The sequence below is a fragment of the Labrus mixtus genome, chromosome 4, assembly GCF_963584025.1.
Source record: "Labrus mixtus chromosome 4, fLabMix1.1, whole genome shotgun sequence".
In the NCBI taxonomy this organism is placed as follows: domain Eukaryota; kingdom Metazoa; phylum Chordata; class Actinopteri; order Labriformes; family Labridae; genus Labrus; species Labrus mixtus.
This window is the reverse complement of record NC_083615.1, coordinates 16,607,388-16,623,024: the sequence shown is the minus strand read 5'-3', so window position 1 is coordinate 16,623,024 and position 15,637 is coordinate 16,607,388. Positions and strand designations below refer to the sequence as shown.

General features: G+C 41.5%; 1 protein-coding gene across 1 annotated transcript; it reads right to left on the bottom strand.

Annotated features, from left to right (window-relative positions):
- Nucleotides 1–1,410: 1,410 nt before the first annotated feature.
- On the bottom strand, nt 1,411–13,646 carry pdia3 (protein disulfide isomerase family A, member 3). Its single transcript, XM_061036090.1, has 13 exons — nt 13,401–13,646; nt 10,331–10,409; nt 10,125–10,242; nt 9,762–9,869; nt 8,546–8,675; nt 8,303–8,419; nt 6,596–6,721; nt 5,409–5,591; nt 4,963–5,071; nt 4,462–4,590; nt 3,170–3,249; nt 2,865–2,922; nt 1,411–2,780 (listed from the first exon to the last, which is right to left on the bottom strand). The coding sequence occupies exons 1-13, from the start codon at nt 13,532–13,534 to the stop codon at nt 2,667–2,669; spliced, it is 1,485 nt and encodes a 494-aa protein (XP_060892073.1). The 5' UTR covers nt 13,535–13,646; the 3' UTR covers nt 1,411–2,666.
- Nucleotides 13,647–15,637: the final 1,991 nt, after the last annotated feature.

The following is a 15,637-nucleotide window of genomic DNA, read 5'->3' as shown; positions in this document are numbered from 1 at the left end:
TCATTCAAATCCTTAGGTTTAGCTGCCGTAGGCACTGGGATAATTGAGGATGTTTTCCAGGTGGGGGGTATCCGGCCACACTCCGGCACATCTGAAAAGGTTTTGTGAATACATCACTGAGCAGCTTTTCTTGTATTAACTCCCTTCAATAGAGTTGTGACAGTTCCCTGAGAGATCACAAAGTCATTCTGAGGAACAAGAGATTCTCTTAGTATTGAAAATACAATTCAGCATCATCCACACCATCTGTAGAGATAAGAGGCTTAGTCCCACAGGTGGACTGGTTAATTGATGCCATGGATTTTATTCCTTTCCAGGCTGCTCTGAGGTCACCACCACTGAACTGATCCTCAATTAGATTTTTATACTTAAGTTTTGCCTTCCTTATTTCCACCCTGACTTCTCTGGAGACAGCCTTTAACTGCAGGGGGTCACCAGAGTAGAAAAATAATTTTCTTTTTATTGATAACTGATTTCAGTTCTTTTGTTACCCAGGGTTTATTATTCGGGTAAGTCAGCACCTTTTTAGTTGGGATCACGGAATCCACACAGAAGGTGATGTAAGACGCGACGGTGTCAGACAGTTCATTAATGTCATCACAAACATCATAAAAACATTGCCAGTCTGTACGTTCAAAACAGGACTGGAGAGATGAGATGCTGGCCTCTGACCAGATTTTTACGGTCCTCTCCTCGCCTAAAACAAGGTTTGTACGTGGGCATAAGGTAAACACTGTTATGATAGGAAGCACCCAAAGAAAGCAGAGGAAAAGATTTGTAAGCTCCACTTACAGAACCATAACAGAGATCAAGTGAGGTTTTCTTTTGTGTTGTAGCGCAAGTCACATATTGTTCCTATGTCCTCAATGTTTTATCTCCCAGAATAAACTTGGGTGCATCTGGGCAGATAGAGTCATATATCATAGCGTTATATTTTATACAGTTTTATTTCATTTATTGTGGCTGACAGGAAGACTTTATTTTGACGTGTTTTACCTTAAATTATTTAGATTATATCGTAATAAATGCATACTATTGGAAATCATACACGTATCTTCGTTCTACACAATCTTTATAAATAATTGACTTTTTTCATCTGAGATTACCAAAAATGTGTATTTATCTCTGGACCGAAACAAATAAATGTTAATCAAGCTTTAGCATCCACGTGAATCAGCTTTATGCAGGCTAAACAAGTGCTTAAATTAACTTAGATAATTTGAATGTCTGGTTTTAAAAAAAAAAAGTTGATCAAAATAGTTTGGGGTGTTCTGTGTTGTTGTCATGGAAAATAGATATAATCCATAGTGTATAACAAAGATGTGACGAGCAAAGGAATTTAAAAAAAGATGTTATTGTAGAGGTTTTATCATTTAAAAAGAAATCAAGGCAACATGGACATGACGTTTGTTTTTCAAAGATGAAGACGTCAAGTGTAAGAAACTTTTTTTGATTTGGCCTCTACACTAAAGGATTTTTAGTAGGGATGTAAGAATACCTCGTAATTTAATGCAAAAAAAAACAATACACATATGGACAATTTAAATTGATTGGACAAAACAAATATGCTGAAATATTTTTTTAAAGGATGTTTGAAGGCTGTGGCTCAGTTGTTGAGTGAGTTGTCTCCCAACCAGAAGGTCGAGGGTTCAATCCCCAGCTCTTGCAGCCACATGTCTGATGTGTCCTTGAACAAGATACTTCACCCCAAGTTGCTCCCGCTGCTTCTTTGGCAGTGTATGAATGGGATTAGTTACTTCTGATGGTCACTCTACATAGCAGCCTCTACCATCAGTGTGTGAATGTGTAGGTGTGACCTGCTTTGAGTAGTCAGAAGACTAGAAAAGCGCTCTACAAGCTCAAGTCCATTAACCATTTACATGCAGCAGAGGTCCGAGGTCGAACTCAAACCCACTACAGCCTCTGCACACAACCACCAGGCTAGAACAAAGCAAAACAAAGGTACATGAAGACCTTAGGATCTGGACACATGGACTCTTTCTGTAATTAGATGGACCAAGAGATCTGATACACTGCAGGAAGTTATAGTGACCGACCTGACAGACTAAAAGGGATCATTAGTTTAGAGCTATTTCGAGGCAGAACAGTCCAGACGCTGAGATTCATGAATGAGATCATACAGCCTGTTTTGGTTTTGTGGGCCTTTTTATTTCACAATCCTTCCAAATGTACAAAAACAAAGACGATTAACAAAACAAAAATGAAGAAAAAAAAAAAAAATAGAAAGGAATTCACCGCTACCAATATCCCCCGTGACAACGACAACAAAAATCAGAGCGACAGATGACCGGAGACTGGAGTCTAACCAAAGTGCATCAGCCTGAGGTGTGGTAGACAGACCCGGGGAAATAAAAATCTCAATTTTTTTCAAAAGCTGTCCCCTCTTCCCTAAAAATTTGTTTTTGTTTTTAGACATCGGGCAGGCCCTGGCCACCACCTCTCCACAGTTTTCCCAGAGCAGCAGAGGACCTAGAGGGAGGAGCCGCGCCCCTTTGATTGGGCCTCAGAGCATTTGGTAGTTCACTAAGAGTGGAATATAATTTCAGTTCTTTCCATGATTTTCCAAATTTCTCCTCCTCCGGTTTGTGAGCGAGGGGGGGGGGGGGGGGGGGGGGGGGGGATGTTGAAGTTCTTGTTGGGAGCTTTTATAGCTCTGACTTCTTCTTCTTCTTCTTCTTGGCCTCCTCCTCCTGCACCACCAGCGGGTTGGTTGCCTCCCTCTTCAGGTAGTTGACGAAGTCGCTCACCTCGCGACCTCCCTGTAACAAAAGAGACGGGAACGTTTAGCGAAGGGAAAACAAAAACATGACTTTAATCAAATGATCACTGAAGCTGATGCTCACCTCGTATTTCTTCGGGCTCGTCTTACTGCCGGCTGGTGCGAAGTACATGGTGGGGAAACTGGAGAAGCAAATAAAAAGTTGTTAAAGTGGCGTTCTGAAGCATGAGACCGTTCTGTTTTAAAGACCCGCCCCCCTTAAAGAAAACTGAGGCCCCCTACATAAGAACTTTTTTTTCCATGTCTTCCTCGACCTCACACCTAGTCTGACAGCTCTGTAAGGTTAATGTTCTAAAAACACACGAACATCCAAATGTTTCCAGGCGAGAACAAACTCTGACCCTTCCAATAAATACAACCGTAACTCACCCGCTGACTTCGTATGGAGATGGCACATCGTTGGCTGTGGCGTCCATCTTGGCGATAACGATGTTGGGATCATCGGCGAGCTGAAAGAGAAGAGAAGTCAGAAGTGTGAACAGTCTGCAAGCTGGATCTAAATAAATGGACTCCTATAGTCCAGGTGTCAAACTCAGACGAGGCCCTCTGGTATAAAGCACACACACCACGGAAACTACACATCCCAGAATGCACCACTAGGGGTTGACATTTAGCTAAATTTGCCCTGTGGGCCACTGGTTTTCAAAGATCACTGGCCTGACCATTGTAACCGCTGGCCCAGGAACGTTACTTTTGATTTGAAGAATAACAGTCACCAATTTACTCTTGAAACATTCTGATAAAGTAAGTAAATTACAACTTTTATTTAATTAATTGAGCTCTAATTATATCAAATATTGTGCATTTTTCTTATAGTTATGTGCTCATGTTTATTCACCATGATGGTAACTGTAAGAGTCTATCTGATATTAATATGAGGCTGTGATAGAGCTGGAATCTCTCCTTCTTTCTTCTCTGTGAGAAACTCTTCATCCTTAGATCTTTACTTTAGGAGCTCTCTTAAGGACTAAGATGCTTTGTGAATAACTTTCATCTTTACCAGGATCTAGTCTTTAACTTTAAGGGGAGATGTAGCAGCAGTGTGTTCCAGCTCCTCCAGCTGTCTGTCACTGTGGCTCAAACTTTTCTCCCTTCTGTTTTCGTCATGCCCTGCTGTCACTCTCGACTCTTCCGGTGATTGTTTTTCTTTGAATGCTGACGCAAACGAGCGCTTGATACGTTGATGCTGTAGCAGTTATTAGGGCGACGTTTTTAAAATAATTACTGACAAAACACCGGTATGACAGGAAAGCACTGTGAAGTTGAGAACGTGTTACTGTCGTCTGCACCAATTATGATTTTAAATAATTACATTTTCACCCAGTTTGGGCCTTCAGCGAAACGCAGTTTTAAGTTTGTACCCCTCAGTCATTGAGTTTTACACCCCTGACTCAAATAATGAATCCACATCCAGCCTATTCAAATGTTCAGTCTCTTTTTGCAAAAACTAGTCCGGCCAGGATGAGATCTCATTCTACAAATCCAGTCCACTACCTGACATGAGTTTGATGCCCCTGTTCTAGAGAGTCACTAGTGCAACTCTATGCTATGCTATGAAAGCAGCGCTCTCATAAAGTCGGGTGAAAGAGATTATTATAGTTCAGCTGAGTATCTGATTATTCACATCAATCACAGCAGTTGGTAATAAACCCATTTCCCACCTTCTCTCCCAGCTCTTTGAATTTGGGCTCCAGGCTCTTGCAGTGTCCGCACCACGGAGCGTAAAACTCGATCAGCACGTCTTTGCTGTCGTCGTTCACGATGGAGTCAAAGTTCTCAGCCACGATGACCTGAAATCAAAAATCACAACATAGTCAACCATCTTTGTTTTAGACGTCGAACAAAGCGCTGATGAAACGGTTTCTCAGAGGAGATTCAGTTTTAATAAAAAAACAGAGAAGTCAAACTATTTATGAAGGTTTAAACGAGATCGAGAGAGGAGGGGGAGGGGGGAGACAGCTATCTACAATGTTTTGAATTTGTACTGCAGTACCCAGTTTAAACACTAGGTGTCAGAGTTACATATTGATCCTATATAAATAGGGAGTGAAAATAAAAACATGCTGAATATGAGGACATTCAAGGCCACACATTGATCAGATACTAATAAAGAAAACAGGTTATAGAAATATTGAGCAGAATTCCTCGATGTCTCCTCTCACCTTGACCGGTCCGTCGTTGTTCTCGGGGATGGGCTCGGATTTGAGGTACTTCTTCAGCTTGCCGTCAAAGTAATCGTCCAGGAAACGCTCCAGAGCGGCTCCGTCACGACTGTGAGGAGAACGAAAAGAGAAATGTTGTATTTACGGAACAATGAGCCACCGTTCGCTTTAAATGTAAGAGTGAGGGAGACAAGATGTTCAAAAGTAGCACAGACAGTCTGGTCTGTGTCGCCGTGTGTTTCCCAGCACAGCCTCATTCATACACATGTTTAAACACGTCAGGTGGCGAGCAGTGTGTGATGGTTGCAGCTAGTTTACATCTTCGAGAACTTTTTTAGTCAACTCTCGTTTTCTAAATGAGCCAGCTGAAAGATTTCAGTACATTATGTCAAATTAATTAATAATGTTTGAAATGTAGCGAACAGGCTAAACACGACTCGACTTACGTGAACTCCTCGCTCATGGCGTATTTGTCTCCCTTGGCGGTACGGAGGGCCACAACGGGTATTTCAGATGAGCCGCCGTCCAGGCCGAACTCGGACACTTCGTGGTTGAACGTGTTCCTGTTGGCCACGGCGAAGTTCAGCTTCTTGCCGTCGTCCAGGAATTTCTTGGCCACCTTCATCACCCTGAAGAAAAACAAACACAGTAACGTTTGGTGAGTTTTTAAAGTCATGAAGATAAAACATTTAAATGGAGATGTTAGTTTTATCTTCATGCTGCATTCGCCTGTGTCCTGCATTGTTGAGTTAGCATGCTAATGTTAGTGTTCTTTAGTTAGCTCGTAGCTTCATATTGCATGTAAATGGACACAGAATGAGCGTGATCTAAAGACACTTAGGTGACATCCAAATAATCAGTGAGTATGTTCTTCTTCTTCTCTCTAGTCCTTGACTAAAACAGCTTTTATACACAAGGGGAGGAGCCGGCCGTCCCATCCATGTAAACACAACTCTGACAACAACACAGCCAGCGGGACTCCAGCTTCTCACTCATTGTAGACAGTCATGACTCAGAGACACACTGACACAGGATATACACATTCTTCCTTTAACCCCCAATTCACACATACTCCGTGCACACCGTGGTCCGTCAGCGCCGCGCACTACGTTGTGCTTAGCTGCCACTCTAGTCATTCATTGTGTTCACACAGCGCAACGCACAGAGCATCCGGTCAATTTCAAAATAAAACACAATATACGGACTCTCGATCGTATTTTTCATCACTTTATCAACATTACGTCAAAACAGGCAGCGAATGAACACCAATTCATCCTCAGAAAAACAAAGCATGTATGTTGTTTGCATGTTTTGCAAACCGATGGAGCAAAACCGTGGCGCTGACGGAGTATGTGTGAATTGGGGGTAAGGATCCAAAACTTTGGCTTAATTTATCAGTGAGGGCAGACTGACACATCCCGACTAGTTCAGTGAAGCATTTGCAAGATCGACATCTGTTTTAAAAATGTGCAATGTGAAGATAAACACATGCTTTCATTTGTTGCCTTTCAGAGGAAGCAGACTGTTGACATGTTTAAAAGAAAAAAGAAAAACACCATCAAGCTGTGGTCAGAGCTCAAACTGAAGAGCATTAAACTGCAGGACATTAAAAGGTGGGTTCATGGACACCTACCTGTTCCTCCAGTAGTTGGAGCCCTTTGGATTCTTCTCATAGTCGACATCATAATAAGCCACCAGCAGGTCCTTCCCCCTCAGCTGGTCTTTGTTGTCGTCTGTCATGTGGGGGCAGATTCCAAAACTGAGAGAGAGAGAGAGAGAATAATTAACATCTTCATGAACACACGTCATTAGTGTTAAAGGTTTTTATCTGATCCTCCTTAAACACGACGTACAAACTGGTTATTGCAGTAAGTTATGAGCAGAGGTGAAAGAGAAAGTGAAACTAAAAAAAGGGGATTTCAACTGCAGGGCCGCAAAAATACGATCAAATGGAAAAGTGTTGATGACTTCTGAATAACAAAAGCTGCTTTTACTGGAGCCCTGAAGAAGAGAAGAGCCAGCCTGAAAACGATGTTTATGATGTTATGAGTCTTACACTCTGTAGAAATATAACCATCAGCTGTGACATCATGACCACCTGACCCCCGCAATCCAATCCAACAGTTCTTCCATAAATTCTACTTTGATGAAGTTTCTACGTGTTCACTTCTCGCTGACGTGGTCAGAGAGGGGATGAATCTAAATTATATTTATTATTTAAGTCGTAGTGTGTGGTGGTGTATTAGGCCCCGTGTACACTCTTTTTTTTACAATGAGGAGAGAGCGTTTACAGCAGCAGGCGGCCGGCCCGACAAAAAGCTTCTTATTTTCAGAGCGCTCTGCCTTCTTTAAGAGACATCACAGGCGCTCTTTTCTAAATGTTTAATGATATTCCCCGTTTTTTGCCGCCTAAAGATCGTGTCTTGTATCCACATCCTCCTCGCTCCGTGTCTGATCAGGAAATAAACGCTCAAAAATAAAAAAAACATGCAGTAACAAGAAACAGAGCAGTGTCGGTCATACAGCGGACGTTGTCAACAGACTGTCGTCATGGAGACAGGACGGACGTGCAGCGCTTTTCTTCTCAGCGTGTCAATCGACCTTTTCTACTTCTCGTTCTGTGTACTAGTGTTTGGTGAGGAGTTGTTTTCCTCACCATTACCTTAAAATAAAAGATCTGATGTCTACATGTTGTGCGTGTTGGAGGAGAACTGTGGGAGTGATGGAACGGATCACCTCTCCACCATGTTTTTATATTCCGATCATCCCAAAGATACGACAGCTTTAGGAACATATTTGGAGAGTCATGCAGCGGACTCTTGAACATCTGTTTCCACTGACTTTAGGTCGCTTTATTTTCAGTAACCTTCCAGAAGGAATGACAGGAAATTACAGATACGTCCCGAAAATAATTCCATCAGCATAAAAAAAAGAAAAGAAAAGAAAAAAAAGCAAGATCGTGTGGTGGCCTGAAATCATGGAGCTGGTGGCGCAGTGGTTTGTGCACCCCGTGTATGGAGGCTACGGCCCAGGTTCGAATCCCAACTGTGGCTCCCTTCCCGCATGTCATTCCCCACTCTCTCTTTCCCGACTCTATCCACTGTCCTGTATCTACATTAAAAGGTAAAAAAAAAGCCCCAAAAATAAATCTTAAAAAAAAAAAAAAAAGAAATCATTAAAGAGTCTGTGAGAGAGACGGACTTTGTTACAGCCATTGAGATCAAATAGAAACTTCAATGGCGTCATGTCGTGTGCTGTGTGCGATGGTGGCGGCTGAACTCGCAGTGATGCAAACCCGGAGCACACAGATGTTTGACGAGGAGGATGAGGTAACACTCACATGTTGTCCTGGATGAACTTCTTGATTTTGTTGCTGGTGAACACATCGCCGCTGTATTTCACCGAGCTGTCCTCAAACTTGTTGTTGAGTCTCTTTGGACGGAACAGGACGACTCCCCTGGAAAAGTCAAAACAGGAAACGTCATTGCCTTCCTGCCGCAGCGCTGGTGATGTCACGCGTGTGACGTAAACAAATATCTGCTCCCCCTGCCTCGTGTGAGAGGAGAGGAACAGAGCTTCTTACTCGGCCTCCACGTCGTTGCTCGTCAGGAGCTCCTCGGAGTTTGTGTGGCCGAAGCGGTAGTTGTCCCTCAGGGCGTTGGCGGCCTTCTGGAACTCCGTATGTGCCGTGCTCTTGTCGTCAGCGAAGAACCCTGAGAAGGAAAGAATAACCGTGTTCAGCTCAGCATGAAATAAACGTGATGGCAGAATGATTCCTCATTTCTACCTCGGCTGAACGATGATGGATAACCTGTTCTATTTGAGAAAGTAGGTTTGTCTAACAGAGGGAGGGAAAATCATAAAATCTTTTCTTAATAAATATGGTATAGAGTGACATGAACTAGAGTATTTATTCACTTGGAAGAAAATAAAACCAGGAAAGAAAAGGATCATTTGACCAGTGTATACACGTCTTTACGCTGAACACTGCTTATCTAATGCTGTGTTCAGGTGCTCCTCTGGTGGTCCCAGTTTCTGAGTTGGGGGGGGGGGGGGGAGAGTTGGAAAGTCTGAATGTTGTAACAACAACAAACAGTGTATGGCTGGGAGATATATCGAGTTTTTAAGGTATATCGATATATTTTCAAACAAGAAATAGGGTAAGACCATATCGTTTATATCACTGGTACTTAACTGGGGGGGTCGCATACATGTGCCAGGAAAAAAAACTTTATGGAGAGCTTTTAGAACATGCTTGTTTTATTAAATATATCTAATAGGATGAAAAATAACAGGAACTCAGGTTGGGATTTATCAGGAGTTCTAAGTGGGTCCTGAGGCTAAACCAGTTGAGAACCACTGGTTTAAATCAATGTTGTTTATGTTGCATTAAAATGTTGTTATATGTGTCTTACGTAGAGCCGCCAGTTCGCCTCTTTAAGTTTATATTTACAGTGCATCATTGATTATGTGCATGTTGACATTGTGCAGCCGAATGTTAGTTAAACACATTTCTGTGTTTGGCCCAAAAAACGAATTTCCCCTCGCGGGATCAATAAAGTATAAATTATTATTATTATTATTATTATTATTACGTGGATTTTTGCTAAATGTACGAGTTACGAGTTATATTTGAGCAAATACTGTATGTGTGATAAGTGAAAATATAGTAAAGTATCTCAAAACATCTTTATGACAAATATGACGTCAAGTCTGCAATCACGTGAATGCGCCATAATTTCTGTTTTTTGCGTCTTCTTTGCGCTAAAGCAATTCATGAAACTAAAAAAAATACTCACCGACAACACCAGCATCTGGGCTTTCGATGAACTTGAGCAGGTCAGCTTCAGCCTTGAGCTCGACAGAAGCCGGACCGGCCTGCTTCTTCAGTAAACTGACGATCCCATCTACAGGGAGGGAGAGAGAGAGAGAGAGAGAGAGAGCGAGAGAGAAACATGGAGGGAGAGAGAGAAACATGGAGAGAGAGAGAGAGAGAGAGAGCGAGAGAGAGAGAGAGAGAGAGAGAGAGAAGGGGAGAGAGAGAGAGGGGGAGAGAGAGAGAGACAAAGGGGGAGAGAGAGAGAAACATTAGGATGACGGAGGTGGTTAAAAATGCTTAAAAAGGTGAATGTGTACATAAATCTCAGCAGACGGTTTTATACCTGCTGTTCTGGGACCATCATAGGGACCAGACTCCTCCCCATCCCTGAAGATCTTCAGGGTGGGGTATCCACTGACACCATATTTGCTGCATATGTTGCTGTTGACTGTGCAGTCGACCTACAGGAAAAGAAAATCATTGACTGTCTGAAGAGGTGCAGAGTGCAGCACACCATGTTACAGTTTAGTCAAGTGGATTATGCAATACCTTGGCCAGAGCTACCATGCCTTTCAGACGTGTGGCGGCTACCTCGTACTCGGGTGCTAGTCGCTTACAATGGCCACACCTAAAGGATAAAGGACATGGATCCGTCAGAGAGGAGAACAAGCAGCAGTATTCAGGTTTCATCTTGGCACTGATCCTGAGGGAGGTCTAGAGATTTCCCAGAGTGACATTTGAAACCACCAAATAGTCTAACTGTGAGGAAAAGAACGGGATCCACAAGTTTGAAAAGAATCAAGCTTCAGCAGTAAAATAACCAGGACTGGAGGTCAAACTAACAATGTGATGTTTTGTTGCTGAATTTATCTAAAGTCAAAACTAAATCTGGTGAAGGTGAATTTAGTCTCCATGGTGCCTGCTGACCTGAGGTCTGCAGAAACTTCAAATTCCTTTAAGAGTGGTCTTCAAACATTGCTTTTCTCCCGTGCCTTTGGCTGCTAGTTTATCTTTGTGTACATGTGTGTACATTTGTGGTTGGTGTATGGTCCCTGTGTGCACTCTAGTAGGTACAGGTGTGTGTGTTGAATGGGATGGTGCAGGCTCCGTTTATAAATGTGTTTTGGATTTAAAGTTAGCTTTGAATCTTTATTATTTATCATAGAAAGAAAACACGAAATATTCTAATTTCACGTGAAATCATCTGGTGTTTGTTTGTCAGTTTAAACTGAACTTCTTAGGAGAGAGTGCAGAGTCTCTTAAAAGACGATTTAAAAGTATTTTTAATGGTACAGTCGGTGGGCGTTGCTGTTTGACTGCAGCTCAGTTATCAGCTCTCTGGAGTCACTGCGGGGTCAGGTGTGTGAAGGTTTCTGACCGCAGAGCGCGAGGTGTGTTGCATCGGGAGTCTGGAGTTTTATGTTTCTTCTCTGTCACTGTTGAGGACTTTGTTCACACCTTGGCAGATAAAACAAATGTTTTAATGCAAATCAGTCTGGCTGCTTATCTAACGTTCTCTGGAGCGTGCAGCAGCGGCACGTCAGTCAGGTGACTCCAGGATCAGACTCCTCAGAGGCTCAGAGTTAGACTCACCTCCACTGCAGGCGTGTTTAACCAAATCAAACTAAAGAGTTGACTCACCATAATTATAGCAAACATTTAGACCGGATATAAAGACTGGAAAAGATTGTAATGGCTTGTGAAATTAATAAATGTATTTTTGTCCTATGTATGACACTTTGTAAATATTTGTGCTCGAGATCAGAAAAAGGAGAGAAGGGAGGGTAAACAAATGTCATAATAAACGTCTTCCCACTCCTCTTCAAACATCTATTTTTAGCTTTTTGTTTAATTTGGAAATCAATCGTGGTTGGGTTTTACTTTATTCTCACTTTGGTTGTTTATCCCAGTTCATTTTATTTAACTCGTTAGAATGAAAGATATCAACAAATGTTTCTATCGTGAATGTAAAAAAACAAAAAACTGAGAAGTAAAAAAAAGAGTTTATTGAACTGAACTAAAATGGAAATGAGGCTTTACAAAAAAACGATAACTAAATGAAACTGTATAATGCAAAAGATCAAACTTTTTCCTCTTACTTGTACTATATTTATTTATTTATTTTTGGAAGAAGTTGCTTCATATCTATCTCTAGACCAGTGATGATCAACTGGCAGCCTGCGTGCCACATCAGCCCCCCCCCCCCCCCCCCCCCCCAAAGCGTCCCATCCAGCCCCCAGAATATCATCAAATTCAGAAAGAATGAGGAGGGAAAAACATGTTGTGGTATTTAGGTTATCATTTTTAAATCCACATTGCTATTAAAGCAACAACCAACCAACAAAAAGTACTAGAGAGTATTAAATATGATTTATCTTGAATGACTTAACGTCTGATGTTGTTGACAGAAACCCAGCTGTTAGCGGTTATTGGTAAATATTCAACCAGGAGTAAGAGCTCTGAGCTGCTGCCCTCAAAGGGATCTGTGCTTGTTTGTAGCTTCACCGCCTCATGCTGAAGCAAAAAAAACAAATCCCCCTCTTTTAGGACTGAAATGTTGCTCATGCCTGAGACTGTAAATAACAGTTTGTCAACAACATTTTGTTGTCTAACGTGCTGTTCTTGTATAACGTCACATTTTTTGCACGGCATTGTTTAACATTTATGTTTTTTATTACAATACATTACAAACACATCAGTTTAAAAAACAGGATGGTAAATGCTCGTCTCTCCTTTCATCAGAAATTGAATATAATTGATTTTGTAGGAAATCAAATGTTGCTCTGCACATTTAATAAAACTTTAAGGAGCCCAGACAATAAATAAACAAACAAATAAAATCACAAGGCTGAAATAGTCACATCAGGTTAATGAGATAAATTATATTCCCCCTCTGACACAACTTCTTCACTGGGCTTGACAGCTTTTTTGTAAAAGCATATTTGAAAGTCCCCAACATTGTCTGTCAAGTAAAAATTGCTCTTGACCCTTTAGGAAACAGAGACAGCAACACCAAAATAAAAACTTTAAAATAAGCAATTTCACACAAAAAAACCCCTAAACTAACACACCAGTCTTAAAACTAAACCCGAAAACGAAATTAAAATAGAAACAAATGAAACATCCAAAACGAATACAACCTTATAAACAATATTAAAGTGATCTAAGAAAACGCTCTCCTGCTTATTCAAGTTTGGCACTGTCGCACACGTCACACTTTCTGTGGACCAATCAGAGGTCGACACCAAAACTTCTTCGGCCAATCAGAACGTTACAACAGTGAAAAATCACACCCCCTAACTTCCTCGTAGCCTCTTTCGCACGTAGTTTTCAATTGAAAATGAAACTAAACACAATTATAATAGAAAACTACTTACACTGTCTTTTAAACTAAGGATCGTGGTAAAAGTTAGGCCCATTTAGAAAGCGTAATAACACAAAACACTGACGGCTGACTTACACCTTTCCGCTGCTAGCTAACATGCTAACGTTTGGTCATTGGCCAATTAAGCAAGAATTCTTCGGATGTTCCGATTTATTAATGTAGACTTAATGACGATTTAAATTCACCAACGTTTTAAATAACTGTATTCTATTTAGAAAGTGTTAAAGGACTCACCATGGGGCGAAAAACTCCACCAGAGCCAGGCTGTGGTCTCCGATCCTGCTCTCGAAGTCATCGTCCGTGTAGTCGATCACATCACTGGCCCGGGAGAAACCGGCGAGAGCAGCCACAAAGATCAGCCTCAACATGGCTTCCTCTTCACTCTTAAACTCAAGTTTGAATTGCAAATGATGTCCGTAGCAGCCTCTTGTCAAGCTCCTGCAGAGTGACGCGACTGGGCCGACAGCAGACTAGTCGATAGAGAAAGAGAAAGAGATGAAGGCAGCGGGACCTCTCCTTACCACAGTGTGGCAGCCTCCCATTGGTCAACCCGATGCGTCACTCCAGCTCAGTCAGCCAATGAGAAGGGGGAAAATGGGTCCTGGTTCTCTTGTAACCAATCACAGCACGACATGAAATCAAAGCTCCCCTCCCACACGCGGAAGCGAGCATCCTAGCAGGTCACTTCTTGTTATCATTCTTTAAAACCTCGATAGGCACTTTATGAAATGCCTCTATGCAGAAAAAAGATAAACAGACGTAGGATAGATCAGGGGAAAGAAACAGAAATCATTAAATCAGTTTTAAGGAATTCATCATTATTATTATTATTATTACATAAATAAACTTGCCTTGCCCTAAAAAATGTCAGTTTGGAATTTTATTCCCAATGACTTGTTCTGGAAACTTGGAGGCCTTACATTTATTTTAATTTGCAGCTATAATGTTGGAAATATATCCTTACAGTTATCAAATGTCCTCAAGCAGATGGTTCTTTCTTTTTCTTCTCCTGATAGGCAAGATTAGGATGTTGCTTTTCTTGGGAGTGGGAAGAGTGGGGGTCACTTATTATATGTTGTGTCTTGGTTCCCCTATAGACCGGGGACATAACATGGGCCTTTCGTGGAAACACATGATGACCCCAATGAAGCAAGAACCCTTTACCCCCCCCCCCCCCCCCCCATGACTAAATACACCAGTGCTGATTATTCTAAAGGAATTGTAAAATCAAGTCCTAAGAGCTAAACTATGGAGCTTCATGCAGCAGGCAGAATGTTGTTCATGTATAAGAAACTCTGTTAATATTGTTTTGTCAATATGTATGTTCCTACCAGCGCATTGAGGATCAAAGGACAATGAATCAGTCAATAAATGAGAAAAAACAGGATGTGAAACAGAGATGGATGTTTCAAAGTAAATCTGAAGCTAAAGGAATCATCAGTAGATGTTCCAGTAAACACACTAACACCTCTCAGCAGCTCCAAGGATCAGCAAAGAGGAAAATATGGTGACACGGCTCAGGATAAGAAATACCAGACTTAATTAGCATTTATTATGCAAGCACGCGTAAGGATGATGTAAACAAAGTCAAATAGAGGAATCAGAAGAGCGCGGGCAGCTGGGATAAAGAAATATTTACCATCAAACACGAGGGTCTAGTTTAGTTGCTTTAGTTTAGTTTAGGGCAGATAACTGTGGTCCAAACTCCAACTCAAGAAAGGTACGTTGTAATTGACCTCAACACGGGTTGCCAGGCTGCGATTAAAAACAAGGAAAGAAGAAGAAGAAGAAGAAGAAAGGAGGCTTTCTGACAGACTGTGAAAGGCTCCGAAAGGTTCAATCACATTATGTTCTTTAATACTTCATATACAGAGCTCATGGATCTTAAAGTCAAGTGTATCTCCAAGAATTTGGCCTTTTATTATCAAGTTTTACAAACAGGTGAAACATAACGGCGTCCAGATGACAACATAGAAAGTTCACTTAAAGACACACGACGAGAAGAAGTTAAAATACATTCAGCCTCAGAGAGGATCTGCTGGTTGCAGGAGAAGGAGTTTTTGATCCCCCCCAGTCGATCAAAAGAGAAATGAAAATCTATGAGGAGGATTTAAATGACCCTAAAACTTCCTGAATGAATGTGCAAAGGTTGTTTTTTTAATCAGGTTTTCAGCATGTGATACTGATTTCAGATCTTATTTCAGGCAGACGACTGATAAACATTTTTATCAGCTTAATTAATTTAATTTAAACATTTTTTATCAGCGCCTGAATTCAACTCGTCTTTTAAACTGAAAACAACTTTGGCCCGGGTTGTCAGAGGACAGCTCAAATAAACACCACCATGTTGATCTGCAGCTTCCTGCAGCCAGTGCAACATGTATCTACTATCTGCTGTGGAAAAACTACACCCACAGGATTAAGTGTGATGAGGCCATGCTGGATATCACAAACAATTCTTGGAAATTAAT